At 42.5% G+C, this 27905-nt stretch overlaps 1 protein-coding gene across 1 annotated transcript in view; it reads right to left on the bottom strand.

Annotated features, from left to right (window-relative positions):
* Positions 1 to 27905, bottom strand: part of LOC132380455 (protein mab-21-like 4) — a 90526-nt gene that overhangs the window by 11798 nt on the left and 50823 nt on the right. Inside the window, exon 2 of the mRNA XM_059949264.1 lies at positions 5929 to 6499. Within this exon, the coding sequence (XP_059805247.1) occupies positions 5929 to 6442 (514 nt within the window). The 5' untranslated portion in view covers positions 6443 to 6499. The remainder of the gene's footprint in view (positions 1 to 5928; positions 6500 to 27905) is intronic.

Below are 27905 nucleotides of genomic sequence, written 5' to 3'. Positions count from 1 at the left end.
TAGTTTCCAAAATTGAAAAACAAAACTGCAGATTTGTAAATCCCAAATAAATACAGAAAATGCTAGAAAAACTCAGCAAGTCAGGCTGTACATATGGAAAGATAAACCTTCAATGTGAATATATCATCAGAATATATGTATGGTTTGTGGCTTCAAAATATGCCCAAAGCAGCCCGTAAGACTAGGTACACAAATAACCCACAAAAAGCAGACACAGAGCAGCATTAACTACCGGTAACTTACAACATAGGTCACTGAGAGTTCCGTGGAGGTAGCCCAGGGCAATATGTACTGAATTTAAAATATGCAGTAAATGGTAAAACCCTTAAAACCACGAATGATCTTGGGTTTCTGTAAAAGTAGCAAAAGTCAGTAAGTAGAAGGTGTTTGGGCCTTGTGGATAAGAGTGACGTTGCAGCTGTATTATGTGCAGTGCTGGTTGCCCTGTACTGGAAGGATGAGGATGCTTTGAGAAGTTCAGGTTGCTGTCTGGATTAGCAAGTATTAGCTTTACAGAGAGGTTGGACAAACTCAGATTGTTTTCTCTAGAGCTTCATAGGCTGAGGATTTATAAAATCCCAAGATGCCTAGATGGGGTAGATAGATTATTTTTCTCAGGATTTAAATGTCAAAAGCTTTGAAGTGAGGGGGAAAGATGATTTACACACAGAGTGGTAGGTGCCTTGAATAAGCTGGTTGGGATAGTGCTGTTTAAGAGTCATTCATAGAGGCATATGAAGACTCAGGGATTGAGGGATATGAAAAATGTGCAGATAGATTTGGTTTAATTTGGCATCGTGAATACTGGGCAGCAAACAAATTATATTGTTAATCAGCACACACGTGCAATGATGACATCACTTCAGGATCACATTTTGTTGTTAGATTTTTACAGGTGGAATTATTTATGAATGAGTTATCTTTCACACCCAGAATGGTGCGTAATCTTTGCGTCACCCTATGTGAAATTCAGTACAGCTGAGTAAGGAGAAATGAATTTCATTACGAGCCATTTCTTAGAACAAAGTTCTTTGTAAGCAGAGTGAAACCGCAGAGCTGATCCTTAGTCAATTTAATCACACCCTGAAAATGGGTTGGTAAGTAGGAAATGACATACATACTCGTTGGCTGAAGAACTCAGTGGTTTGAAGTAAAAGATGATGTGGGGGCGGGGAGAGAAAGAGAAAAAGAGAGAGAGAGAACATAGGAACACTCAATGTCAGTAAGACAAAAGAGCTGATTGTGGACTTAAGGAAGGGTAAGATGAAGGAACACATACCAATCTTCATAGAGGGATCAAAAGAGGAGAGAGTAAGCAGCTTCAAGTGTCTGGGTGTCAAGATCTCTGAGGATCTAACCTGGTCCCAACATATCAATGTAGTTATAAAGAAGGCAAGTCAGTAGCTATACTTTATTAGGAGTTCGAAGAGATTTGGCATGTCAACAAGTACACTCAAAAACTTTTATAGTTGTACTGTGGTGAGCATTCTGACAACAGTCTCTTTTCTGTCTGGTTTGGAGGGGCTACTGCACAGGACCAAAAGAAGCTACAGAAGGTTCTAAATCTAGTCAGCTCTATCTTGGGCACTAGCCTACAAAGTATCCAGGACATCTTCAAGGAGCGGTATCTCGGAAAGGCAGCGTCCATTATTAAGGACCTCCAGCACCCAGTGCATGCCCTTTTCTCACTGTTGCCATCAGGTAGGAGGTACAGAAGCCTGAAGGCAAACAGAAGGCAAACACTCAGTGATTCAGGAACAGCTTCTTCCCCTCTGCCATCCAATTCATTAATGGACATTGAATCTTCGGAGAATACCTCACTTTTTTAATATACAGTATTTCTGTTTTTTGCACTTTTTAAAATCTATTCAATATACGTAATCGACATTTATTTATTTATTATTACTTTTTAATTTTATTTATTACTATTATTATTATTGTTTTTCTTTTCTCTGCTAGGTTATATATTGCACTGAGCTGCTGCTGCTCAGTTTCACGTCACATGCCGATGATAATAAACCTGGTCCTGATTCTGACACACTGACCGCTAAGTGATATAAAGGGTGACGATCCTCGGCGTCTTAAGGTGATAACTTGGATAACCACGGAAACAAAGCATGCATTCAGAGCAGCCATTACAAAATATCTACTAAAAAGTGGGAGTACCAGTAAAAATTTAAAATTGTTACAGATTTACTACCACAATTCTGAAAAGTAACTCCTGAATAAACAATTGCTTTTCCTTGTGCTTAGTTTGAGCTTCGTTACTCAGAGTGCATTACCTCGTTTTGTAAAGTTGAGGAGCTAATAGTTATTCTCAATGAAAGTAAACTTAGAATATTACAGGTCCTTCAGTTCATGATGTTGGCTGACCTTTGAACTTGATCCAAAATCAATTTAACCCTTCCTTCCTACATCCTCTCTAAAGCTTCCATTTCCTTCCTATAATGAGGTGACCAGGACTGAGCACAATATTCTAAGAGAGGTCTAACCAGAGTTTTACTGAGCTGCCACAGTATCTCAAGGCTTTTGAACTCAATCCTTTGATTAACGAAGGCCAACACTTTATACACCTTCTAAACAACCCTATCAGTTTGTGAAGCTATTGGTTAAAAGAAATTTGACTTGGGGTTATTTATTTTAAATGACTTGGAAGCTGTCGTCAGCTTCAACCATATGGATCATAACGCAAATCAAAACAAGTTTGTTAGCTGCCAGTGGTGTAAAAACTTGTTTCAGTAGTTAGACCAGTTTTATGGAGTTGTAGCAACATCTACTGACAGAACATTGATCAGAAAACAATGAGGAGATCCAGAAAAGTTCAGGAGGAAGGGCAAGCCAGAGGGTGTATGTGCTGCAAAATGAAAGAAATGTGCAAATGAATTCACGTGAATGATTAAAAGCAAAAGAAGGTTCTAAGTTTGAAGATGTATTGTCCTCTAAAGCTGTTTAAAATAAGTACCAGGAACCTTTTCATGAAGTGGATCTTGGAGTACACCAGTGAACTGAGTGAAATATTTGGTTAGAGTGTAATTGTACACTATGTGATGTTCCATTGTTTTAGAGGTGGGTGTAGAGCATAAACTCATCAGAAATGTTGGCTGTGGTAGATTAATGATTAGTTAACTATATTTATGGAGGAAATTCATTTACTGGCACTATTTCCCCTAAGGCACAAATGGAAACAGCTGCAGATGGTTGTAAACTCAACTGGCTCCATCACAGGCACTAGCCACCCACATCTTCAAAAGGCGAAGCCTCAGGAATGCGGCATCCGTCATTAAGGACCCTTGTCATCCAGGTCATGTTCTCCTCTCATTATTACCATCAGGGAGGAGGTACAGGTGCCTGAAGACCCACACTCAAAGTTTTAGGAATAGCTTCTTGCCCTCCGCTACCAGATTTCTGAACAGTCCATGAACCCATAAACACTACCTTACATTTTACCCTCTTTGTGCACTGCCTTCTTATTTTTTTTATATTTCTTAATGAAACCGATAGTCCTTTTTAAAGTATTGCACTATACTGCTGCCACCAAACAACAAATTTCAAAATGTGAAAAGCCGGTGGAAGAGGTAAAGGGCTGGAGAAGAAGGAACCTGATAGGAGAGGACCAGAAGACCATAAGACATAGGGGAAGAACTAGGCTATTCTGCTCCATCGAGTTTGCTCTGTCATTCAGTGTATGATCCCTATCAACCCGTTCCTCTGCCTTCTTCCCGTAACCTTTGACACTTGAATCTAACAGCCTTTGCTTTAAATATACCCAATGACTTGGCCTGCACTACCATCTGTGGCAATGCATTCCACAGATTCACCACGATACGGCTAAAAGAATTCTTCCACATCTCTGTTCTAAAGGAATGTCCTTCTATTCTAAAATTGTTCCCTCTGGTCCAAGACCCGCCCACTATAGGAGGCATCCTCTCCAGATCTTTTCTATCTAGGCTTTTCAATATTTGATAGGTTTCAATGACCGTGGACAATGGAATAAAGGAATTTGATGGCAGGTCATTAGGGTGGGGGAAGAGAAGAGAAAGGGTGAGAGTGCCACCAGAATGGGGGGGGAGATGGAAAAAATGTGGGGGGGGGGGGAGTCAGAGGGGAGTGGTTACCATGAGTTAGAGAAATCAACATTTTTGCCAACAGATTGAGAGACTACGCAGATAGAATATGAGGTGTTGCTCCTCCAACCTCACTGTGGCTGTAGAAGTGACCATGGACAGACAAGTTGTTCTGGGTTTGAAAACTCAAATTGAATTGTGGCCAACACGAGGAAATCTGCAGATGCTGGAAATTCAAACAGCAACACACACAAAATGCTGGTGGAACACAGCAGGCCAGGCAGCATCAATAGGGAGAAGCGCTGTCGATGTTTTGGGCCGAGACCCTTCGTCAGGACACTGAATTGAATTGCGGCCTCTCGGAGATCCTGCCTGTTGTACAGACAAAACAAAGGTGCTCAACAAAGTGGACCTCCCGTTTGCGTTGGGTCTCACTGAAGTATAGGAAGCCGTAACGGGAGTACAGATACAGTAAATGACCTTGAGAGACTCACAGGTAAAGTGCTACCTCACCTGTTTAGGGTCCTGAATGGTGATGGAGGTAAGGGCAGATGTAGCATTTCTCACGTTAAGTGCCAGGAGGAAGGTCAGTGCAGAAGGACAAGTGGACAAGAGATTTGCGTAGAGAGAAATCCCTGTGGAAAGCAGACGGAGGGGGAAGCCAAGGTGAACCTGGTTGTTGGATTTTGCTGGAGATGACAAACGTTGTGGAGAATGGATATGGAGATCCACGGCATACTAGGTGAGGACAAGGTGAGGGCAGATGTGCGGGAAACGGAGGAGATGCTGGGGAGAGCAGCGCCGATAGTGGTGGAATGGAAACTCCATTTTCTGACTAAAAGAACCCACCCCAAATGTTCTCAGGCAGTGGAACCTGGGAGTACAATTACTTAGTTCCCTGAAAGTGGAGTCACAGGTAGACAGGGTGGTGATGAAAACTTGAGACAGGGTGGTCTTCGTAAGTCAAGGCGTTAAATATAAAAGTTGGGAGGTTGTGATGCAGTAGTGGAGGACACTCGTGTTCAGATCTGGTCACCCTGCTATAGGAAAGATGTATTAAACTGGAAAGGGTGCAGAAAAGATTTACAAGGATGCTGCCAGCACTTGAGGGACTGAGTTATAAGGAGAGTTTGGTCAATCTAGGACCTATTCCTAAGAGCATAGAAGACTGAGATGGTGATTTTATAGAGGTACATCAAATCATGAGGGGCATAACTAGAGTGAATTCCAGAGCTGAGGTCTCAAGAACTAGGGGGTGTTGGTTTAAGGTGAGAAAAGAAAGACTTAAGAGGAATGTGAGGGCAACTTTTTTACTGATTCTATTTAAGTGGAATGAGCTGACAGAGGAAGCAGCTGAGGCAGGACAAAAAACAACCTTTAAAAGACAGTGGGACAGATACATGGATTAGAAAGGTTCAGAAGGTTATGGGCTAAACACTGGCAAATGACTGTAACTTGGATGGGGCATCTTGGTTGCTATGGATCAGCTGGGTCAAAGGTCCCATCTCCATGCTGTATGACTCTATGACTCTATTTACAGTAACTCTCATGATATATTTACAATCAGGTAATGTAACAGATAACACAAATTAAATAAGGGACGGTGAACGGATGATACATCGTTCTATTAAATAAAGTACACGTGGACGACATAAATAAGGTGACACTTCACAACTCATGGGGTGGTAGCCATTATTATAACATCAAAACTTGGATCGTTGTCCTTCATTCCACTGCCTGTATCCACCAGCACCTTGTACATTATCTAAACCATGGTAAGTCTCAAAGCTCGTTCAAGCCTTTGGCCAGTATTCAGCCAACAATCTGGTAATGTAATTTAAAGTAGAATTCATAAGCTCCTTACCTGGTTTAAGAAATAGGTTCTGCTCACAGTAAACAATGGCTCCTTTAAGAAGTTCTTTCAAGATACTTATGACTTTTCCTGGAAGAATATGCCCACTGTACTGGGATGATTTAGAAAACTGGTAGAATATGTCACTTCCAAGCCAGTTGCTTTCACTTTCCTTTGGTACAGCCAGGTAAACTGACCCCTTTCTTGTATGGGTCTGATGAATGATTCCATCCACAGAATAGGGGGTGTCGCAGCTCTCTTCAATTCTCAAGGACGAATCATTGAATCTCAGAGGCACCTCCATGTCTAATTCATCAAAGTCTGTCCTAAGAGTGTATTCAAAGCAGGCAAGCTCCCTGGAATAGTCTACCTGGAACCTGCTGTCTTGTTGATGAACTCTGTCAAGTATTGTGAAGAGAATATCTTCACATTTCTGTATTTCAATAATCTTCATGTCCTGGTGGGATTTTATCCCTAATAAATATCTCTGGTACCAACCCAAACTATCCCGGTTTGACAGCAACATGTTGACGATCTTTTTGCAGTCTTGATAATGCTTCTGTTCCTGACTTATAAAGTGAGCCTGTGAAATAAATAAAGGAGGAAATTTGTGTGATTCTGGGAGTGGTGTAGGCGTGTTGCAGCTCAACCTGAGTACCGTAATACCTGTAAATTATGCCCAGTCTATTTTGGTGGACAAACAGCTGATCAACAGGAAAAGCAAAGAATGGGTGAATGCAGAAGAACTTTCACATTAATGGATAGACTGGCCTTCCATCTCTAAAATCCAGACCAGATTGCTGGGGATCAAACTCTGTTTTATATGTCTGATGTAATAAGGTAGGGGTCAGAGTTTAAGCATATATTGACAGCCATCACTTTCTTGTAACTGGATTCAGTTTCCTAACACCAAATTAATCCTGCTTCACAACAAATCAAAAATAAATGGTACAGCTTCAGAGGACATTGGAAGCAGATTCAAAATTTGCAAAAAATAGTTGACTATATAATTTACATAAAAATTTGCATGTTATTAAGAAAGAAAAGCTCAGTGGTATAACTTTATAATTCCTTCAAAAAGTCACGACGATGTAAGTGTGAAGTAACATTTTTTGTCCGTCTCAATGAAAGGGGCAAGATGATGCCCGGTATGGGAAATAGGAAGCGTCATGGAGAGATTTTGCTGTACTTATTAAGTAAGACTGAGGAGACAGTAGGGATGGATATCAGGTGCTGCTGGAAGATCATCAGCTTGAAGGACACTGGATTGTCTGACCGAAGCTTGTTGGTTTTTCCACCGCAGTGAGGCGACCGTCGGGGAATGCTGTCCACTGACACAATCAAGACTGCAGGACTACATCTGACCAATGCACTGGAGTTTGATACAGACAACGTAAAGACTCTGTGGGGAATGACCACAGTTCAGGGTCCTTCCACTACTAAATATTGAGAGATTGTTTCTGGCGAGGAAGTTTCTCAGACACTGCAATGGTACATCACCCACTGAGCAACAAGAGGGCCCCAGGCCACTCCATTCAGGACAATGTCCACATAGTACAGTACATGATCCACTGCTCCAGGAGATTGGGTCCCCAGCAGCATTTCTCTCTCTTGGCCAGGAGAAAGCATTTGACCGGGTAGACCACAGTTTCCTGGTGGGTACTCTGCAGGCATTTGGGCTCGGACAATACTTTGTAGCCTGAGTTTAGCTTCTATACTCTGCCACAGTGTGCCTTATTAAGATCCATGGATCATTGACAGTGCCCATTTCCTTTGGAAGAGGAGTAGGTCAGGGGTACCCCATGTCTGGCCAGTTGTATGCGATCTGTGTCGAGCCATTCCTGAGCCTTCTTCTGCAAAGGCTGAAGGGTCTGGTTCTGTGTGACCCAGACATGGAGGTCGTCCTCTTGGCCTACGCCGACGACGTACTCCTCATGGTGACAGACCCCAGTGACCTGCGGAGGATGCGCGAGTCCCAGGAAGATTTCTCGTCAGCGTCCTCCACTAAGATCAACTGGGCAAAATGTTCCAGACTCTCGGTGGGTCAGTGGCAGGTGAACTCCCTGCCAGAGGAGATGAGAGCTTTTGAGTGGAGCATCTCCTCTATCTGGGAGTCTACCTGAGTCCTTCTGGGGAGACCCGGCTGGTGAGCTGGCAGGACCTGGAGACAAAAGTCATGGAATGGCTGCTGCACTGGTCAGGCCTTCTCAGGGCGCTTTCCTATCGAGGCAGGGTGGTGGCCATAAACCAGCTAGTGGTGGCCTCCATGTTATGGTACTGGATGTTCACCTTGGCCCCACCTGCCCCCTTTGTCATGAGAATGCAGAAGAAATTTGTGGACTTCTGGGGTAACAGGAAATTCTGGGTCTCTGCAGCGGTCTTGAGTCTCCCAGTGGGAGAGGGCGGTCGGTCACTGGTATGCGTATGTACGCGACTGGCTCTGTACCTCATTGGGGGGAGGGGTTAAGGGGAGGGGGTATGGGTTATATACATTGTTTTTTCATACTTTGTAACCATTTAAAAATGCAATAAAAAAAAGTTTTAAAAAAAAAAGAACACTGCAGAGATTCCTGTACGCCGAGCACACTCCCAGGTGGCACGTGTTGGCGACATTCTTCCTTCGGAGGGGCTGCTGCCTTCACGAAGAGATGCGGCTACCAGCGAGCGTCAGCCGTGCTGCTTTGCAGAGTTTGCCCGGCTTCTATCTGGACCTACTAAGAGTCTGGAACATGGTTGTCTCAGGCCAGGAATCCCCTCCGCTGGCAGAGGGTGGGGTCCTGACCAACCCTTGCCCTACCTCAACGGATATCAGTGCAGTTCAGGAGTGCACAAGCCACTCAGGCTGAGCTGCTTGTCAGGCCCAGGCCTCAAAACCTTATCCGAGAGCCGAGTCCACACAACTTGAACCTTTTCTCCTCAACACCCACAATCTCATTCAGGATGCAAGTAGGAGGTACCTGTATGGGCTGCTGCTCCACACCCTCCACTTCCTTGCCCTTGTCCACCATCCCGACATGCCATAGCGGGCTGTCTTTCCACCTGGAGGTGAGGGAGGTCCCCAATGGAAGTCCCTTTACGAAGGAGTTCTTCCCATGCACCTGGGGGATCTGAGGTGGAGGCTGCTGCATAGAGCGGTGCCTTGTAATACATTCTTTAGTTTGTACACGGATCTCCCGCCTGCATGTCACTTCTGCGGGCTGGAGGAGACCGTGTATCACATGTACATGGAGTGTGTGAGGCTGAAGCCCCTCTTTTGCGTATCTGTGTGGGCTGCCTCTCACCTTCTGGTTGCATTTTAGCCCCACTCTATTTATATATGGTCATCTAGTAAGGAGGGGTCATGGAGGAATGAGTATGTCCTTGTCAACTTGCTCCTGGGGATAGCACAATCCGCCATCCATGGGTCTTGGAAAAGGGTGGCGGGAGGATCTGCCCGGGTAGACTGCTTGGCAACATTTAGGGAGTATGTTCGTTCCCAGGTAAATATCGAAAAGGAATACACGCAGTCCACGGCGACCTTCGAGGCGTTCCGGGACCGCTGGGCACTGTGGGGGGTTATTGCCATCATTGACAGAGACGGAAACATTTTAGTTTAATGTGCATTGTCTATTTGTAGTGTAGTAATTGTGTTAGTCACTGTTTGTATATATTGTAGCATTGAATTTGTAATAAAGATTTGTATGTACCACAAAGTGAGCAACCAGAGTGACAAAGCTTCTCTGTACAAGGAGTGCTGACAGTATTATGTGCAGAACCATCAGCAATGAATGTACTCCACTCTGCTTTCAAATATATATTTTAAGAATTATGATTGACTTTTTTTTGAAATATGAGCAGAAGTGACAGCAAGAAACTGCAGAGAGTTGTAACTACAGCTCAGCACATCACAGAAACCAGTCTCTTCTCCACAGACTTTGTCTATAATAAATACACAATATTCCTAACCATTCCCGCCCACCTGGCTTCACCTGTCATCTTCCGGCTAGCCTATTTCCCCTTCCCCTTTCTATTCCGGCATCTTCCCCCTACCGTCTCAGTCCAAAGAAGGGTCCCGACCTAAAACATTGACTATTCATTTCCATAAATGCAGTGTGACCTGCTGAGTTCCTCCAGCATTTTGTGTGTGTTGCTTTAGATTTCCAGTGCGGAGGTAAGGGATGTGTCTGGATGTGGAGTTGACAGGTGTGACAGGTAGGGGATCCAATTGGTGATGGAGTTGACGGGTATAAAGTGTGACAGGAAGGGGATGTGACAGGTGATGGAGTTGACAGATATACAGTGTGACAGGTAGGGGATGTGACCGGAGTGGAGTAGACAGGTATACAGTGTGACAGGTAGGGGATGTGACTGGTGATGGAGTAGACAGATATACAGTGTGACTGGTAGGGGATGTGACCAGAGTGGAGTAGACAGGTATACAGTGTGACAGGTAGGGGATGTGACCGGAGTGGAGTAGACAGGTATACAGTGTGACAGGTAGGGGATGTGACCGGTGATGGAGTTGACAGGTATACAGTGTGACAGGTAGTGGATGTGACCGGAGTGGAGTAGACAGGTATACAGTGTGACAGGTAGGGGATGTGACCCGTGATGGAGTTGACAGGTATACAGTGTGACAGGTAGGGGATGTGACCGGTGAAGGAGTAGACAGGTATACAGTGTGACGGGTAGAGGATGTGACCGGTGAAGGAGTAGACAGATATACAGTGTGACAGGTAGGGGATGTGACCGGAGTGGAGTAGACAGGTATACAGTGTGACAGGTTGGGGATGTGACTGGTGATGGAGTAGACAGGTATACAGTGTGACAGGTAGGGGATGTGACCGGTGAAGGAGTAGACAGGTATACAGTGTGACAGGTAGGGGATGTGACCGGTGAAGGAGTAGACAGGTATACAGTGTGACAGGTAGAGGATGTGACCGGTGAAGGAGTAGACAAATATACAGTGTGACAGGTAGGGGATGTGATTGGGGAGGTGGAGTTGACACATGAGGGATGTGATTTGTGTGGATTTGGTAGACTGTGGTAGGTAAATGACAAATGGAGGCAGACAGGAACGGGGGTCAAAGCGAAATAACAGAGCAATGTGTGGGGAAGACAATGTGAAGATGAAAGAAAGCTGGAGGAGGAAGATAAGCAAGAACATAGAGTATTGCCAGAGCTGGATTTGGATAAGTACAGGAAGTGAGAATAGGAGCCATTGTAGGTAGAAGGGAGGGGTGCACAAGTTACTCTGTCTGTCATTGTGTCAGATAGCAGCCAACATTATCAAAGAACCCTCCCCCACCGAAAAAAATCTGTCCATGGCCCCTCCACTGCCCTGTGAGGGCAAACTTGGGCAAGAGGAGAAACTCCTCATATTCTATCTGACCAGCCTTCATCCACATCATGAATATTGATTTCTTCAGCTCCGGTCATTTCTCCCCCTCCCCCTTCTCACATTTTCCATATCCTATTCTGGTTACCCTCTTGACCCTTCTCTTTTACTCATCTGCCCATCAACTCTCTGGTTTTCTTCCTCCTTTCATTTCTTCCAGGATTCACTGCAATGTCCAATCAGCCCTTTATCTCTTCTATCTACCCCCTCTCTGCTTCTTAATTCATCCCCACCTGCAGAACTAAAACGTTGACTGTTGGAGAAGGAAGCCAGTCCTCATCAGAGAATCAGAGGTTGAGAGGGTCAGCAACTTTAAACTCCTCAGTGTAGTATTGAGGAAGACCTGTCCTCAGCTCAGCACGTAAGTACAATTACAAAGGAAGCTCAGCATTTCCTCTACTTCCTTCAAAGTTTGCAATGATTTGACATGACATCTAAAACTTCGACAGAACTCTATAGTTGTGTGGTGGAGAGTATATTGATTGGCTATATCACAGACTGGTATCGAAACACCAATGCCCTTAAACAGAAAATACTATGAAAAGTAGCGGATACGGCCCAGTCCATTATGGGTAAAGCCCTCCCCACTATTGAGCACATCTGCATGAAATGCTGTCGCAGGAAAGTCACAACCATCATAAGGGACACCCACAACCCAGGACAGGCTCTCCTCTCACTGATATCATCAGGAAGAAGGCACAGGAGCCTCTGGACTCACACCATCAGGTTCAGGAACAGTTACTACCCCTCAATCATCAGGCTCTTGAACCAAAGGGGAAAACTTCACTTGCCCCATCATTGAAGTGTTCCCACAACCTCTGGACTCACTTTCACAGATTCTTTTTCTCATGTTGTTGACATTTATTACTTATTATTATTATTATTATTATTATTTATTTCTTTTGTGTTTGCACATCTTCTGCACTCTGGTTGAAAACTCAAGTTGGGCGGTCTTTCATTGACTTTGTTACTGTTATTATTTTGTAGATTTATTGAGTATGCCGACAAGAAAGATGAATCTCAGGGTTGTATATTGTGATGTATATGTACTTTGATATTAAATTTACTTTGAACTTTAAACTTCATCACAACTAGGTTTAGCATTTTGTTCAATAGGGCGTTATTAAATCAAGTCCTGACTAAGTCCTTGCTAGCTTCAGGAATCTACTCACAAGGAATACAGAGAATTTTAATATTAATTCATGAACAAGATATGAAGATGTCCCTGCTCCAGTGCTGTTCACCTTGAAAGGAAATTAACCAAATGTTGTAGAAATCAAATTAGACAAACAAATAATGGGGTAGTTTTTACATTTGAGATCAAAGTACCAAGAGGGAGCTGGAACAATGTATTGAAAAATTTACATTGTACTTAAGCCATGCATGTATCCATAAACTCTTTTATTGTTTCTCTTTTGTATTGCTTCTCTCTTTTATTTCATTTTTCCTCAAGATAGCCAAACTTGTTCCTATATTACATAGAAAGTGACTTTAGTTTGTATTATTCACCCAAAGATTGTCATACACTCCTTTCAGTAAGCTCCAAGACCCTAGCCTCAGCACCTCCTTGTGCAATTGGATATGGGATTTCCTCACTTACAGACCCCAGTCAATTCTGATTGGCAACAACATCCCCTCCACGATCTCCATCGGCACAGGTGCACCACTGGACTGTGTACTTATCTCCCTGCTCTACCTATGACTGTGTGGCTAAGCACAGCTCCAATGCCACATTCAAGTTTGCTGATGACACCACTGATGTGGGCTGAATCAAAGGTGGAGATGAATCAGTGTACAGGAGGAAGACTGAAAATCTGGCTGAGTGGTGTCTCAACAACAACCTCTCACTCAATTTCAGCAAGACCAAGGAACTGATTGTAGACTTCAGGAGAGAGAAAAACCAGAGGTCAGTGAGCCAGTCTTCATCAGAGGATGGAGAGGGTTAGCGACTTTAAATTCCTGAGTGTTACCATATCAGAGGTCCTGTCCTGGACCCATCAGGTAAGTACAGTTGTGAAGAAAGCATGGCAGCATCTCTACTTTCTTATAAGTTTGTGAAGATTTGGCATGACATTTAAAACCTTGACAAACTTCTACAGATGTGTAGTTGAAAGTATATTGACTGGCTGCATCGCAACCTGGTATGGAAACACCAACGCCCTCGAATGGAAAATCCTACAAAAGATAGTGGATTCCACCCAGTACAGTATGGGTAAAGACTTCCCAACCATTGTGCACATCTACATGAAACATTGCTGTAGAAAAGGAGTATCCACTATCAAAGATCCTCATCACCCATCAAGTAGAAGATATGGGAGCCTCAGGACTTGCACCTCAAGGTTCAAAATAGTTACTACACCTCAACCATCAGGCTCTTGAATAAAAAGAGATAACTTCACTCACACATCATTGAAATATTCCTACAACCAATGAACTCACTTTTAAGGACTCTCTATCTCATTATCTCATTACTTATTGCTACTTATTTATATTTGCATTTGCACATTTTATTGTCTTCTGCACTCTGATTGATATTTCATTGATCCCATTATAATTACTATTCCATAGATTTGCTGCGTATGCCTACAAGAAAATGAACCTCCAAGTTGTATATGGTGATATATATACTTAAAGTTATTAAAATTTAATATATTAAAACTTACTTTAAACTTTGAAGCTTCATTTTCAATTTACAGTTCTCTATACATGTATTACGTCAGCACCAAAGCTGAAGGTGGGAAGTTGTGTCAGTTTTCAGATGAAAATTTACAGTAAGGAGCTGAATTTGAGAATCAAACGTACATTTTTGGATGAACAGAGAATCATAAAATTACAGCGTGACAGCGATAACATATAAAAGAGGTTGACAAATATGCACGATAAGCTGTTAAATAGGTTCACGGACTACAAAATGAGTTAATGCACTTAGGTGCAAGGAATAAAGAGCCCTTATAATTCTTTAAAAATGGTGTGAAGAGCCAAAAGAATATAAGGTTACAGAATTAAAAATCAATCAAAGTAGGTCACAGGTTAACAAAGCCTTAAAAAGGCTTACAAAGCATTGCAATTCATTTCTAGATGAATAGAATTCAAAGGCAGGATAATTGTGTTAAATTTGTAGAGAACTGTGGGTGGATGAACTGCTCTGGTCTCCAGAATAGAAAGAAAAGGCTGGAGTAGGGCATAAAGGATTCATATTTTATTTTATGTGACTAGGTGATTACTATCAGGAAAGACTGAGGCTTTTCTCAAAAGAGGGGACTGAGGGGGTGACTTGATTTTTCAAATTATTAAGGAGTTTGTAAAGTGTGAGGAAAAACACAATTAGGTGGCTTAAATATAAAACACTTGGTTGAAGTATGGAATTCAGGGAAAAAACTTCTTTATTTAGAGCAACACACACAAAATGCTAGAGGAACTCAGCAGGTTAGGCAGCGTCTATGGAAAGGAATAAACAGTCGACTTTTCAGGCTGAGACCCTTCTTCAGTACTCATTTTATTTACACAGTGGAAACCAGTTGAGAACATGGAGACAAAAGTGCTACAGGGATAGGATGAAATGAGATCATATTACTGCCATATAACCATATAACCATATAACAATCACAGCACGGAAACAGGCCATCTTGGCCCTCCTAGTCCGTGCCGAACTCTTAATCTCACCTGGTCCCACCTACCTGCACTCAGCCCATAACCCTCCACTCCTTTCCTGTCCATATACCTATCCAATTTTACCTTAAATGACACAACTGAACTGCCCTCTACTACTTCTACAGGAAGCTCATTCCACACAGCTATCACTCTCTGAGTAAAGAAATACCCCCTCGAGTTTCCCTTAAACTTCTGCCCCCTAACTCTCAAATCATGTCCTCTCATTTGAATCTCCCCTACTCTCAATGGAAACAGCCTATTCACGTCAACACTATCTATTCCTCTCAAAAGTTTAAATACCTCAATCAAATCCCCCCTCAACCTTCTACGCTCCAATGAATAGAGACCTAACTTGTTCAACCTTTCTCTGTAACTTAAGTGCTGAAACCCAGGTAATATCCTAGTAAATCGTCTCTGCACTCTCTCTAATTTATTGATATCTTTCCTATAATTCGGTGACCAGAACTGCACACAATATTCTAAATTTGGCCTTACCAATGCCTTGTACAATTTTAACATTACATCCCAACTTCTGTACTCAATGCTTTGATTTATAAAGGCCAGCATTCCAAAAGCCTTCTTCACCACCCTATCTACATGAGACTCCACCTTCAGGGAACTATACACAAAGGTGCAATGAAATTCCACGCTGACAGAGTAAATATGGTAATAGTAAATACTACGATGAGTGCAGAACAGCAGAGTGGTGCAAAGTATAGAGGTGCAATCTGAATCAGTGCAAAAAAATGCTCAAGCATCAATAGAGAATAACGGACAGAGCTCGAATGGGAGTAGCAGCATGTGTGGAAGAAATGGTTCAGAAGTCAGAGGGTAGTGGGGAAGAAGCTGTTTTTAATTCTGTACACACAGACTTTCAAGCTGCTTTCCTGTCATTCCTGCCTGTGGCCATCAAACTTTACAAATCCTCCCTCGGAGTGTCAGACACCCTGTGGTCCTGGACTTATTTCCACTTGGCATAATTTACTTATTATTTAATTATTTATGGTTTTATATTGCTATATTTCTACAGTATTCTTGGATGGTGCGATTGTAACGAAACCAAATTTCCCTCGGGATCAATAAAGTATATCTGTCTGTCTGTCTTTATCTTCTGCTGGAAGGTAGAAGGAGGGAAAGGGAATGGCCAATGTGGCAGGTATTCTTGCCAATGCTATTAGCCTTCCCGAAGAAACCCACATCATGGAGACAAGCAGAATGGAAGGGAGTGATGAGTTTGTGATGGACTGGGCTGTGTTGACCACTCTCTGCAGGTTCAGTCAGGCAAGAGCAGAGCAATTGCCTTGCCAGGCAGAAATGCATCCTGTCGAAACACTTTCTATAGCAACGTCTGTGGAAATTCCAAGAGAATCCTCATGAACATGCCAAATCTTCTTAGGTACTAGGAGGTACATATACTGTGTGCTCCATCAGAGTGGTCAAGATCATGATCATTGCATGAAATGGGATGAGGGAGGACTCACTTCAAGCACAATCACTGGAACTGTTGGACAATATGCCCTGTTTTTTTTACTGTAAGTTTGATGCCTTCTTTATGAACTCACTTTTCTGCTTGTAATGATGTTGCAGAATTTGCATTATAATCAAGCATTCAGATCAATCTATTTCAAAATGTGCCATTTTCCATTCCACTCCCCACTTCCTCATCTGAAGCTTTTCTTTCCAATTTACCTGTGCATTTTGCCTTCAATTCATTTTGACTTTGGACTATTTGCCAAGATGATTATTGAATACTCAAGTTTTTTCTAAACATTTAAATATTATTGTGGTCTTTCTTTCTGAGATACTACAATCAAATGGCACTGGTATGAACTAAGTCTGTTCTTTTCTTGTCAAAAATGTTGAGTTAAAATCAGTAAGAAACAATAATCAGTTCTCTCTCTGGGATATGTGATTTAATTGAGGGCAAGGCAGTGTTTAGTTCACTAAAGTGAGCCTTGTGTTCCTGCAATAGGAAAAGGAACTATCAATAAAATCATGTTGCTGTCATAATTCAGCTCCTTTTACTGAGAAATGAATATGCATCATCGGAGGATAGAATCAAGTCTGGTTGTAATGGTTTGTTGAATGTGCATCCAACACTTCCTGTCCTCTGCTATTCAAGTACTTTAATCTTTGATGGCAATGCTCAATCTGAACAGTGAAACATCAACCCTAAATTCCACCATCTCACTACTCTTCACCTTTAGAGAGGATTTCAAAACTTATACCTTTCAAGTTTGGTTCCTTTGGCTATTTATTCAATCAATCTTATTTCTATATGCATGTCACCCTGAGGTGATGGTGGCAGGTCTTCACTTTAAACCATTGGAATCCATATGATCTTACACCATAGGTTTGAAGGTCCACAACATTGCCCCAGTAATAATGAAAGTACAGTGGCCCATGTCCAAACCAGGAAAGAAAACAAATGTAACTTAATGTGTGAATGAGGAAGTACGGTTCACACTACACACTTAGGCAAAGGTTGATGATCTCGCTTGTCAAATTCCCAAATCATCTGCCCCTCAGCACCCAAGAAGTCAGCTTAAGCTATGGATGTCATGGTTTATCTTATGTCTGCCTCATAGTTGTCCTAGTACAATTTCAACAGATCAAAAATTTACAATTAAGTTATTTTAAGTAACAGGTTGGGTATCACTGTATGTCATCCAACACTTCACCATCTTTATCCAGTCCATTGATTTCATGAATTGGTTGACTTAGTGAAGCAGTCCATGTCATTTCGAAAATATTGTTCCATTTCAGTACTTTGATGGGTGAATTTACAAGTCCACCCTAAGTGGAACTGTAGGTGTTATTGACAGCCAATGCAGTTCAATGAAGGAAACACACAGTTAAACTTTAACAACAGATGTCAGCTCTTTCAGTATTTCCTTCAGCCCACTGACTGCTCCCTTTATTGTCCAATATAGATCCTCTTAATCCCTTGTGGTATGCTGCATTAAATTTAGTCACATTATGCATGAGGGCCACAAAACTGCCTATACATTACAGAGCACTGACCCCTTTAACGTACATTTCATTCATTGTGTTTTTGCTGCAATTGTGGTTAAAGGTTTCATTAAACTGTAAGATAGTATTTATCAGATTTATAGAACTCACTACCATTTGGAGGAGGCATGTGAATACAGTACTGTGCAAAAATCCTTGGCACCCTAGTTTTTTATATAAATTTTGTTCTAGATTATTATTTCTGTCTTCTGCATTATTGTGTCAGTAGAAAAGCAAATATTAGATTTCTAAACATTCATTTTCCAAAAAATTAAATGTTAGAGAATTTTTTGTATTTTGTTAAAGTAACATATTAAGTAATCTTGATTACTTTGAGGGCATTTAGCCCAGTGCACGATTAAACACAGATAACAAACAGGTGCTAATGATCAATGACATTATGAGTTGAATGAACTAAGTTGATTAACTGAAACAGAAATGGGTGTAGAAGGAATCAAACTGGACAAAGGACAACAAAACTGCAAGGTGAGGGTATGGCAGATGTGAGAGTTTAACCTTCAAATAATCAACTCTCACACCATGGCAAGGGTGACCATAGTAACAAGAAACAAGATGGTCAACTTGCATCAGCAAGGTGTCTCCCAGGCAGAAAATTTTGCAGCAGACAGGAGGTTCAAAATGTGGTGTCCTTGCTCTTCTGAAAAAGCACAAAGAAACAGGAAAGGCTGAGGATCAGAAATGCAGAGGACACCCACAGAAACTGAGTGCAGCAGATGAGGGATACATCAAGCTGACATCCCTTCTAAATTGGAAGTCCAGCTCTGCTATCAGCTCTGAACGCACGGAAACCACTGGAACCCAGATATACCGCTCTACAGTCTGGAGAACTCTTGTCAGAAGTGGTCTCCATGGAAAAAGTAATGCCAAAAGCCATTCCTTTGAAGTAGAAAAAAAGCCAAGAGACTCATCTATGTACAAAAACTATACTACTGAATAATGGCATCAAGCGCTCTGGACTGGCGAGTCAAAATTTGAAGTATTTGTCTCAAACAGGAGGTAGCTTATCTGCAGAAAAGCTGGAGAGCACTACACGGATGAGTGTCTGCAGCCAACAGTGAAGCATGGTGGAGATCCCCTGCAGGTTTGGTGCTGCTTTTCAACAAAAGGAGTTGATGATCTGATCAGAATTAATGGAATCCTCAATGCTGAGAAGTACAAGCAGATTCTCATCCATCATACAATACCATCAGGGAAGTGTCTGATTGGTCCCAACGTCATTCTGCAGGAGGGCAATGACTGACGACTAAGGCCATAAAGAACTATCTTCAGTGAAAAGAAAAACAAGGAGTTCTGCACAGGTGCTATTGCCTCCACAGAGCCCTGATCTCAACATCTTTGAAGGTGTCTGGGATAATCTGGAGATCAGAAGCAGGGGAGGCAACCAAAGTATGCAGAACTGTGGCAAGTTTCCCAATGCCTGGAGGAACCTACAAGCCAATTTTCTCATAAAACTCAACAAATATTGATTTGATTTAGTTTTTTAGTTTAATGCTCTTTATAGTAATTTATTGATAAAACATCTTCACTTTACAGAATTTTACTTTACATGTGCCTAAGATTTTTACACAGTACTGTATGTCTGGCAGCATTTCATACTTATGCTCCTTCTCCCATCAGAACGCTATTTATCTGGCTCTTCTAGTCCAAGGTCCATCAAAGTTGAAAGTAAATTTAATATCAAAGTACACATATGTAACCATATACAACCCTGAGATCAATCTTCTTGAAGACATTCACAGAAGAATAAAAAGTACAATAGAATCAAAGAAAAGCTATACAAAAAGTCTTACAAATAATCAATTTGCAAAAGAAGAAGATCTGTGCAAATACAAAACAAATAATAATAAATAAACGATACTGAGAACTTGAATTGTAGAGTCCTGATAAATGAATCCATAGGTTATGGAATCAGTTCAGAGTTAAAGTGAGTAAAGTTATCCACACTGGTTCACGAGACCCACTGTTCCTGAGCTGCTGGTGTGAGATCTCAGGCTCCTGTAAGTCCTTCCCTTTGGCAGCAGCAAGAAGTGTAGCCTCAAAGGTGTTGTGGGCGGGGATGGCTTTGCTGATAGATTCTGCTTTGTTGTTGTAGCGCTCCATGTAAATGTGCTCAATGGTGGCAAGAGCTTTTCCCGTAACGAGCCAGATTGTATGCTTCACTTTTCACAGACTTTTCCATTCTTGGACGTTGGTGCTTCCAGACAAGGCTGTGGTGCAACCGGTCTTGATACTCTCCACTGTGCATCTATAGAAGTTTGCCAAAGATTTCTGATAAAGTAGAGGCACTGTTGTGTCTTCCTTGTAATGGCACTCATGATATGATAACACCAAGGAATTTAAAGTGACTGACCCCATCTACCTCTGATCTCCTATCAAGGACTGGTTCACAGATATCTGGTTTCTTCTTCCTGAGGTCAATAATCAGCTGTTTGGTTTTGCTGAGGGAGATGTTGTTGTGCCACCATTCAAACAGATTTTCAGTCTTCCTCCTATATCCCAATTCGTTACCACCTTTGGTTCGGCCAATGGCAGTGGTGTTATTAGCAAATCTAAATATGGCATTAGAATTGTACTTAGCCTCACAGTCATAAAAAATAAAGTGAGTAGAGCAGGGGGCTAAGCACACAGCCTCGTGGTGCACCTGTGCTGATGGTGATTGTGGAGGAGATATTGCCAATCCCAATTGACTGGAGTCTATAAGTGAAGAAATTGAGGATCCAGTTGCACAAGGAGGTATCAAGGCCCAGGTCTTGGAGCTTATTGAGTAGTTTCGAGGAGATGATAATGTTCAGTGAGAAGCTGTAGTCAATGAAGAGCATCCTGATGTATTCATCTTCACCGTCCAGATGTTTCAGAGCTGAGTGAAGAGCTAATGAAATGGCATTTTCTGTTGACCTGGTGTGATTGTAGGCAAGTAGAGCGGGTACAAGTCACTCCTCGGGTAGGAGTTGATACACGCCATGACCAACCTCTTGAAGTCCATCAGGGTGGACGTAACTGCTACTGGAAGTCAGTCATTGAGGCAGGTTGCTACTTTCTTCTCGGGCATGACTGAAGCCTGCTTGAAGCAACTGAGCACCCAGGAATGCAGAAACGAGAGTTTGAAGATGTCAGAGGGGTAGGGATTGAAGTAAGTTCACTTGGATTGAAATTGCATCAAAGCCATTTGTATCTATATGAATAACCCTGAAAACATACTAATTCTATCAGCCTAATCACCATTTAGTCAATTTTAAAGAATTTACAAGGTGCAGGAATGCTGACGTTCTCCACAGCTTCCATTCATATGTCTTTGCTTCCAGTAGTATGTTGTTGGATCACCTCTGTCACGTGAAGTTACTGTGCAGCAGGTAGCACGAGAATACAGGTATGAGAGCCGCAGTAAATGTTGGAAGATCAAAGGTATTTCTGATGTTGCTCAGCGGGGGTGTGGAGTACACTACTCTCAAATTCCACTGATGTAATGCTGATTGTCATCTTGAGAATGAGCTGGATGAATCCGGTTCTGAACTGCTTGAAGGTTATAATTAGCAGCATACACAGCTTAACCGAACTGGCAGACTGATTATGGAATGAGGGCAAGCAAGTTCAGAGATTCTTGCTAACCCAGCTCTTTAATCATCACTTTAATAGAGAAGTGACACATATTCAATCATCTGGAACTCTAGTTTCTGATATCCCCTTCTCTTCTGACCCTCCTGGTAGTGTGGTTACTGATGCCTGTTTGTGAAACAACAAGATATTTGGCAAAATCTTCTACACAATAGTAACTTAGCAGGAATGTAATAAGTTGTGAAATATTGCATAGCACTGCAGATTAGAAAAGAATTTGCTAGTCAATGTCTCATTGAGGCGCAAGAGATTGCAGATGCTGAAAATTTGAGAAACTCATAAAGACGGAGATACAAGAGATTCTGTAGATGCTGGAAATCTTAAGCAACCCCACATGAAATGCTGGAGGAACTCAGCAAGTCAGGCAGCCTCTATAGAGGGAAATGAGCAGTTGAGATTTCAAGCCAAGACCCTTCATGAGGACAAGAAATGGGCAGTCAATATTTCGTGTCATCTTGACAGACCCAGTCTATATGAAGGGTCTTAACCCAATATAATGCAGTCCATCTCTCTCCCTGAATGCAGCCTGACACATTGAATTCCACCAGTGCTTTTGTGTGTTGCTCTCACTGAACATTGTAGTATTGTCCATTTCTTCAAAACAGTTTTGATCATTGTTACTGATCACTACACTGTTTAGTTCTCAGTGATATTGTTCTTAATACCGACTATTCATTCATCCCTCATGTAGAAATGAACAAAAATTATCTGAGACTACTTCTGAAATGCCATGAGATAAGACAATGGATCTCATTTCTTTCATGGTATGGTCTATTAGTGTTTGGAATACAAAATGTTTCACCTCATTTTGAATGACTATGAACACTAGGAATTTATCGATTTCTTTCTCAGAGTAATCAATGAGTAACTCTTGGAAATGTTACATGGCTCTGCAATTGCCAGATTGGACCTCTGTCTATAAAATCCCTGTTTAACTCTTCACTCAGTTTGTTCCTGACTTTAAACAAATATGAGCATTTAAATCTGTCATAGCAAAGTTGTCTTTGTAAGTCTTTGTAAACTCTTCCATTTGCATCTCTAAGCATGTTTTAATTAACACTACTGAACACCTTTTTCCAAAGGAGCTTCAATTCACAGAGTCAGTTTGTGTCTATTAGTCGTTAGTCATTAGTGAAATCAGACGCAACCACTGGAAGTGTTTTTTTCTGTAAGCACTAAATATTTCATGTGACATTAAGTCTTTAATCATTCATTTCAATCTTTTCACCTAAGAGACTCTAAAGTCACCCAGTTACTTGAAAGTACATAAAATTTGACCAGTAATCTGTATTACCTATCACCCTATGAGCTTCCGCATCTATCACCCCATTTTCCGCCACTCCCGTCATCTTCATCAGGATCCTACCACCAAACACCCCTGCCGACTCACCCACCACTCACCCAACACTCCATTTTCACAGGGATTGCTGTCTCTGTCATTCCCTTGTCTATTCATCCCTCCTCACTGATCTTCCTGGCAACTTATCCCGATGAGTGGAAGAAGAGCTACACCTCCCCATTCGTCTCCTCCCTCGCCTCCATTCAGGGCCCCAAACAGTTCTTTTAGGTAAGTGAGGCAACACTTTGCCTGCAATCTAAACACTTGTCTGCTGGTGCGGCTGATGCAGCCTCCTGTAAATTGGTGAGAGCTGATGTAGAATGGGGGGGGGGGGCCGCTTTATCAAGCTCCCTCGCTCCAACTACAGCAATCAGGATTTCCCGGTGGCCAACCATTTTAATCCCAATCCCTATTCCCATTCTGACACATTGGTCCAGGGCCTCCCTTTCTGTCATAATGAGGTAACTCTCGGGTTAGAGGAGCAACACCCATATTCAGTGTGGAGAGCCTCCAACATGATGGCATAAACATTGATTTCTCTAATGATTATCCCCATCCTCTTTCCTTTTTCTATCCCTCACTTTGGCTCCTCTCATCTCTTTTCTTCTCCTCACCTGACTATCATCTCCCCTGGTGCCCCTCCTCCTTCCTTTTCTCCCGTGGTCCACTCTCCTCTCCAATAAGATTCCTTTTTTTCAGTCTTTTACCTTTCCATCTATCACTGCCCAGCTTCTTACTAAATCCGCCTCCCCCACCCACCTGGCTTCACCTATCACCTTCTAGCTTGTCATCCCTCCCCTCGCCCTGCCTTTCGGCTGGCTTTGGCAATCACTGCTCTGGGCCACGGAACCTACAGAGGGTGGTTAATGTGGCCCAGTCCATTTCAGGCGCATCACTTCCTTTCATCCCATTTATCCTCATGGTGTGCTCCCTCCTGGTTCCATTGACCCACTGTCCCTGTGTAGAGCATTCTAACTGGTTGAATCACTGCCTGGTATGAACATATAGGACTGTAGAAGGCTTCAGAGGGCAGCCAACTCCATCAAAGACGCAAGCCTCCCCAGTCCCACCATTGATCTCACCTTTAGAAGCCAGTGCCTCCCGGTGAGGGCATCCAGCATTAAGGTCCCACACCATCCACAACATGCCCTCTTCTCATTAATGCCAGAGTGGAGCTACGTCAGCTGAAAGCTCACTCTTTTAGGACCAGCTCTTCCCCTCTGTCATCAGATTTCTGAATGGGTTAAAAACCATTGTACACTGCCTTACTATTCCTCTTTTGCACTGTTTATTTATTTTTATAAGACCATAAAACATAGAAACAGAATTAAGCCAATCATCTCATTGACTCTTCTCCATCAATTCATCATGGCTGATTTATTATCCCTCTCAACCCCATTCTCCTGGCTTCTCCCTGTAACCTTTGATGCCCTGATTAATCAAGAACATGTCGATATCCATCTTAAATATGTCCAACGATGGCCTGCACAGCCACCTGTGGCAATGAATTCTGTAGGTTCACCACCTGCTGGCTAAAGAACTTTTCCTCAACTCTGTTCTAAATGGACGTCCCTCTATTCTGAGGCTGTGCCCTTTTGTTCTAGACTCTATCCACTGTATGAAACATCCTCTCCACTCTATCTTGGCCTTTCAATATTCGATAGGTTCAATGAGATCCCCCCCCCCCCTCATTCTACTAAACTCCAGTGAGAACTGGCCCAAAGACTTCAGACAATCCTCATATGTTAACCCTTTCATCCCTGGGATCATTCTCCGGAATCTCATCCGGACGCTCTCCACTGCCAGCACATCTTTTCTTAAATAAGGGACCCAGAACTGCTGACAATACTCCAAGTGTGCTCTGACCAATGCCTTATAAAGTCTCAGCATTACATCCTTGCTTTTATAGTCCAGGTTTCTCAAAATGAATACCAACATTGTATTTGTCTTCCTTGCCTTGCATTTATTACAATGTAGAGTAACTTGTTATGCCAGCACTGTACATCTGCCACAAAGAAAAACAAATTTCATGACTAATGTCAGTGACAATAAACCTGATTCCAATTCTGATTCTGATTCCTCACCTGATTCCATCTTTTTATGCTGGCCAGCTTCTCTCTACACTCCCAGTCCTAGTGCGGTGTCTTGACCCAAAACATGAACCAGTCTCCTGTTGCCTAATCCTGTTCATTTCCTCCAGCAGATTATTGTTCTTTGTGCACAAGATTATAGTAGTTGCAATCCCTTGTTTCTCCAAGAAAATGACCCCAATGCAGTTTCTGTGGAGTGTATTTATCCCAAGCACCTGATTTTCTAACGATGTTCTCCCTGGTCGCTAAACTGTGGACCTGCTACTTTTGATCTAGATAATGAAGTAATTATTTCTCACAGCGAAGTAATGAGCACTCAAGGTATCTATCATAAAGCAAGATAATCAGTCCCCACAACAGCATCCTTGAGGTAATTAGTAGTCAATATCTGGAACACACTGCTAAAGGAGGTGGTGCAATCAGAAACTATTACCATTTTTCAAGAGGCATTTAGACCAACACTTAAGAAGTGAAGGTATAGAAGGATGTGGTCCTAATGTGGCCAAATGCGATTAGTGTGTATGGTTAAAAGCATGGATCTAGTGGGCCATACAACTCTATGACTATATTGTAATAACCCCTGCTGTAACGAGTGGGCAATAAGCCCCCCTCCAGTTCAATACTCAGAATTGACAGAAAAGTTACACATTTCTCACTTTATTACTCAGGATATGAAATAAATACCTTATTTACCCCATTCTTCTTATGCCCTTACCTCCCTGTGGAGCATAGGCCATCGATGACCTCCCATCTCCATCGTTCTCGGCAGGGGATGGTGTGGTTGGAGTTCATCAATATTTCTGCAATCCATTGCATCAGCCTATACAGCTTTACCAGAGCCCTGTCAGCTGGCCCTACCCATTTCCACCTCTCACAACGGGGACATAGCATTGAACTTCCAGAGGCACAAAGTGAGATTTAGAAACTTGGGAGGTGAGGTAACAGCCCCTAAGGTGGTATTGCGTACTTGAGAAGTGAGGTGCTAAAAAGCAGTATGGAATAAATAAATAAAACTCTATTTTGTAAACAGAGACCACAGGTGCCAAGCTGTTATAAGTCTGTCTGACTTTGCTATGGAAAAGTATCCTGTGGTCCCATGTCTCAGAAGTAGGAAGGGCTGGACAAAGTGCTCCATTGTAGTGGTGTGGTGCAACACAGCCTCAGGGAATCTTCAACTCTCTGATTTGCCTACTCTGCCTACTCCTCAAGATAAAGCCGTTACGTATAAGCTAAGTTAGGGGTTCCTAATCTATTTTATGCATGGGCCCCGGGTTGGGAACTCCTGATAAGTGAACAATTACAAATTGGATGGTTGCTTAAACCAAGTCAAATCCAACAAGTTACCAATAATCCAATGGCTGGAATTATTAAAGGTATTATCTCACTGTACGTGTTTAATATACCTCAGATCTGATTTTCCAAACAATTTGGAATGGACCATTGCCCTGGTTTTGGCAGTCTAGAAAGATACGGATAGCACCTCCAATTCTTGAGAGAAGTCTCTGTGACTCTCTTGCTATAACTGTGATTTTCACTCATCTGCAACAGAGCCTGTACCCTCTCCTCACTTACCTTTAGTAAGTGCTCAGTGATGGATGATCTGCTGAGGGCCAGATGAGTTGTGTTTAGGGCTGATGACCTAGAGTTATATTAGAGGCCCAGGTATGACCTCGAAGGCCATTTTGAGAGTGAAGGGCCACTTGCAGACTAAATTGGAATTACTGTTGGACACTTGACAGCTTGCACGATACAACTTCCCAGAAGGTGAGATTGGGCTGCATAAGCAGCAAGGAACCATCACCCCTAGGTGGATGACACATCCATACAAGCCCTCACTCCTCCCGATGTCTCTGTAATTTCAACCTCTGAGGCTAACATCCAGGCATCCTTCAAGATTCCAGATTATTTAGTGTCACTTCCAGTACGCACGTGTAAAGGGGGACAAAGTAATTGTTACTCTGGATCCGATGCAGTACAAAAAAAACACAATAAAATAAACATATAAAATGCTGGAGGAGCATCAGCAGGTTAAGCAGCATCCATGGAAATGAACAGTCAACATTTTGGGCCAAGACCCTTTCTCAGGACTGGAAAGGAAGGGGTAAGACTCTAGAATGAAAAAGTGGGGGTAGGGGGAAGGTGGATAGCTAGAAAATGATGGGTGAAGCCAGCTGGGTAGGAAAGGTAAAGGGCTGGAGATGAAGGAATCTGATAGGACAGTGGACCAGAGGAGAAAAGAAAAGAGGAGGGCACCAGAGGGAGGTGATAGGTAGGTGAGAAGAGGCAAGAGGCCAGAGTGGGGAATAGAAGAAGAGGGTAGGGAAGGGATTTTTTTTACTGGAAGGACAAATAAATACTCATTGTATTTATTGTGGCACAAGAGAAGGCCAAAGACCAGGGAAGTACCATGGACATGTTAGAACAGGAATGGGAGTCAGAATTAAAATGGTCAGTAAACGGGGACTTGTCATTTTGGCAGATGGAGCAGTCCCCCAATTTACGACGGGTCTCACCAATGTGGAGGAGGCTGCATCAGGAGCACCAGACACAATAGACAACCCCAGCAGATCTGCTGCTGAAGCATTGCCTCACCTGGAAGGACTGCTTGGAGCCCTGAATGGAGGTGAGGGAGGAGGTGAATGAGCAGGTGTAGCAATTTGGCCACTTGATGCCAAGAGGAAGATTAGTGGAAGGAACGAATGGACAAGGGAACTACGGAGGGAGCGATCCCTGCAGAATACAGAGAGTGGGGTAAACGTAAAGATCAGTTTGGTGGTAGGATTAATAAAATAACAATATAATAAACAACACATTAAATATACATAAGATATTGATTTATGTACTGTACATAAGTGACGGTAGGTATGGGGGTGTCTGTACATAAGGT

This window comes from Hypanus sabinus, chromosome 2, assembly GCF_030144855.1.
Source record: "Hypanus sabinus isolate sHypSab1 chromosome 2, sHypSab1.hap1, whole genome shotgun sequence".
NCBI lineage: Eukaryota > Metazoa > Chordata > Chondrichthyes > Myliobatiformes > Dasyatidae > Hypanus > Hypanus sabinus.
Note: the sequence above shows the minus strand (reverse complement) of the source record. Positions and strands in the feature narration are given on the sequence as shown.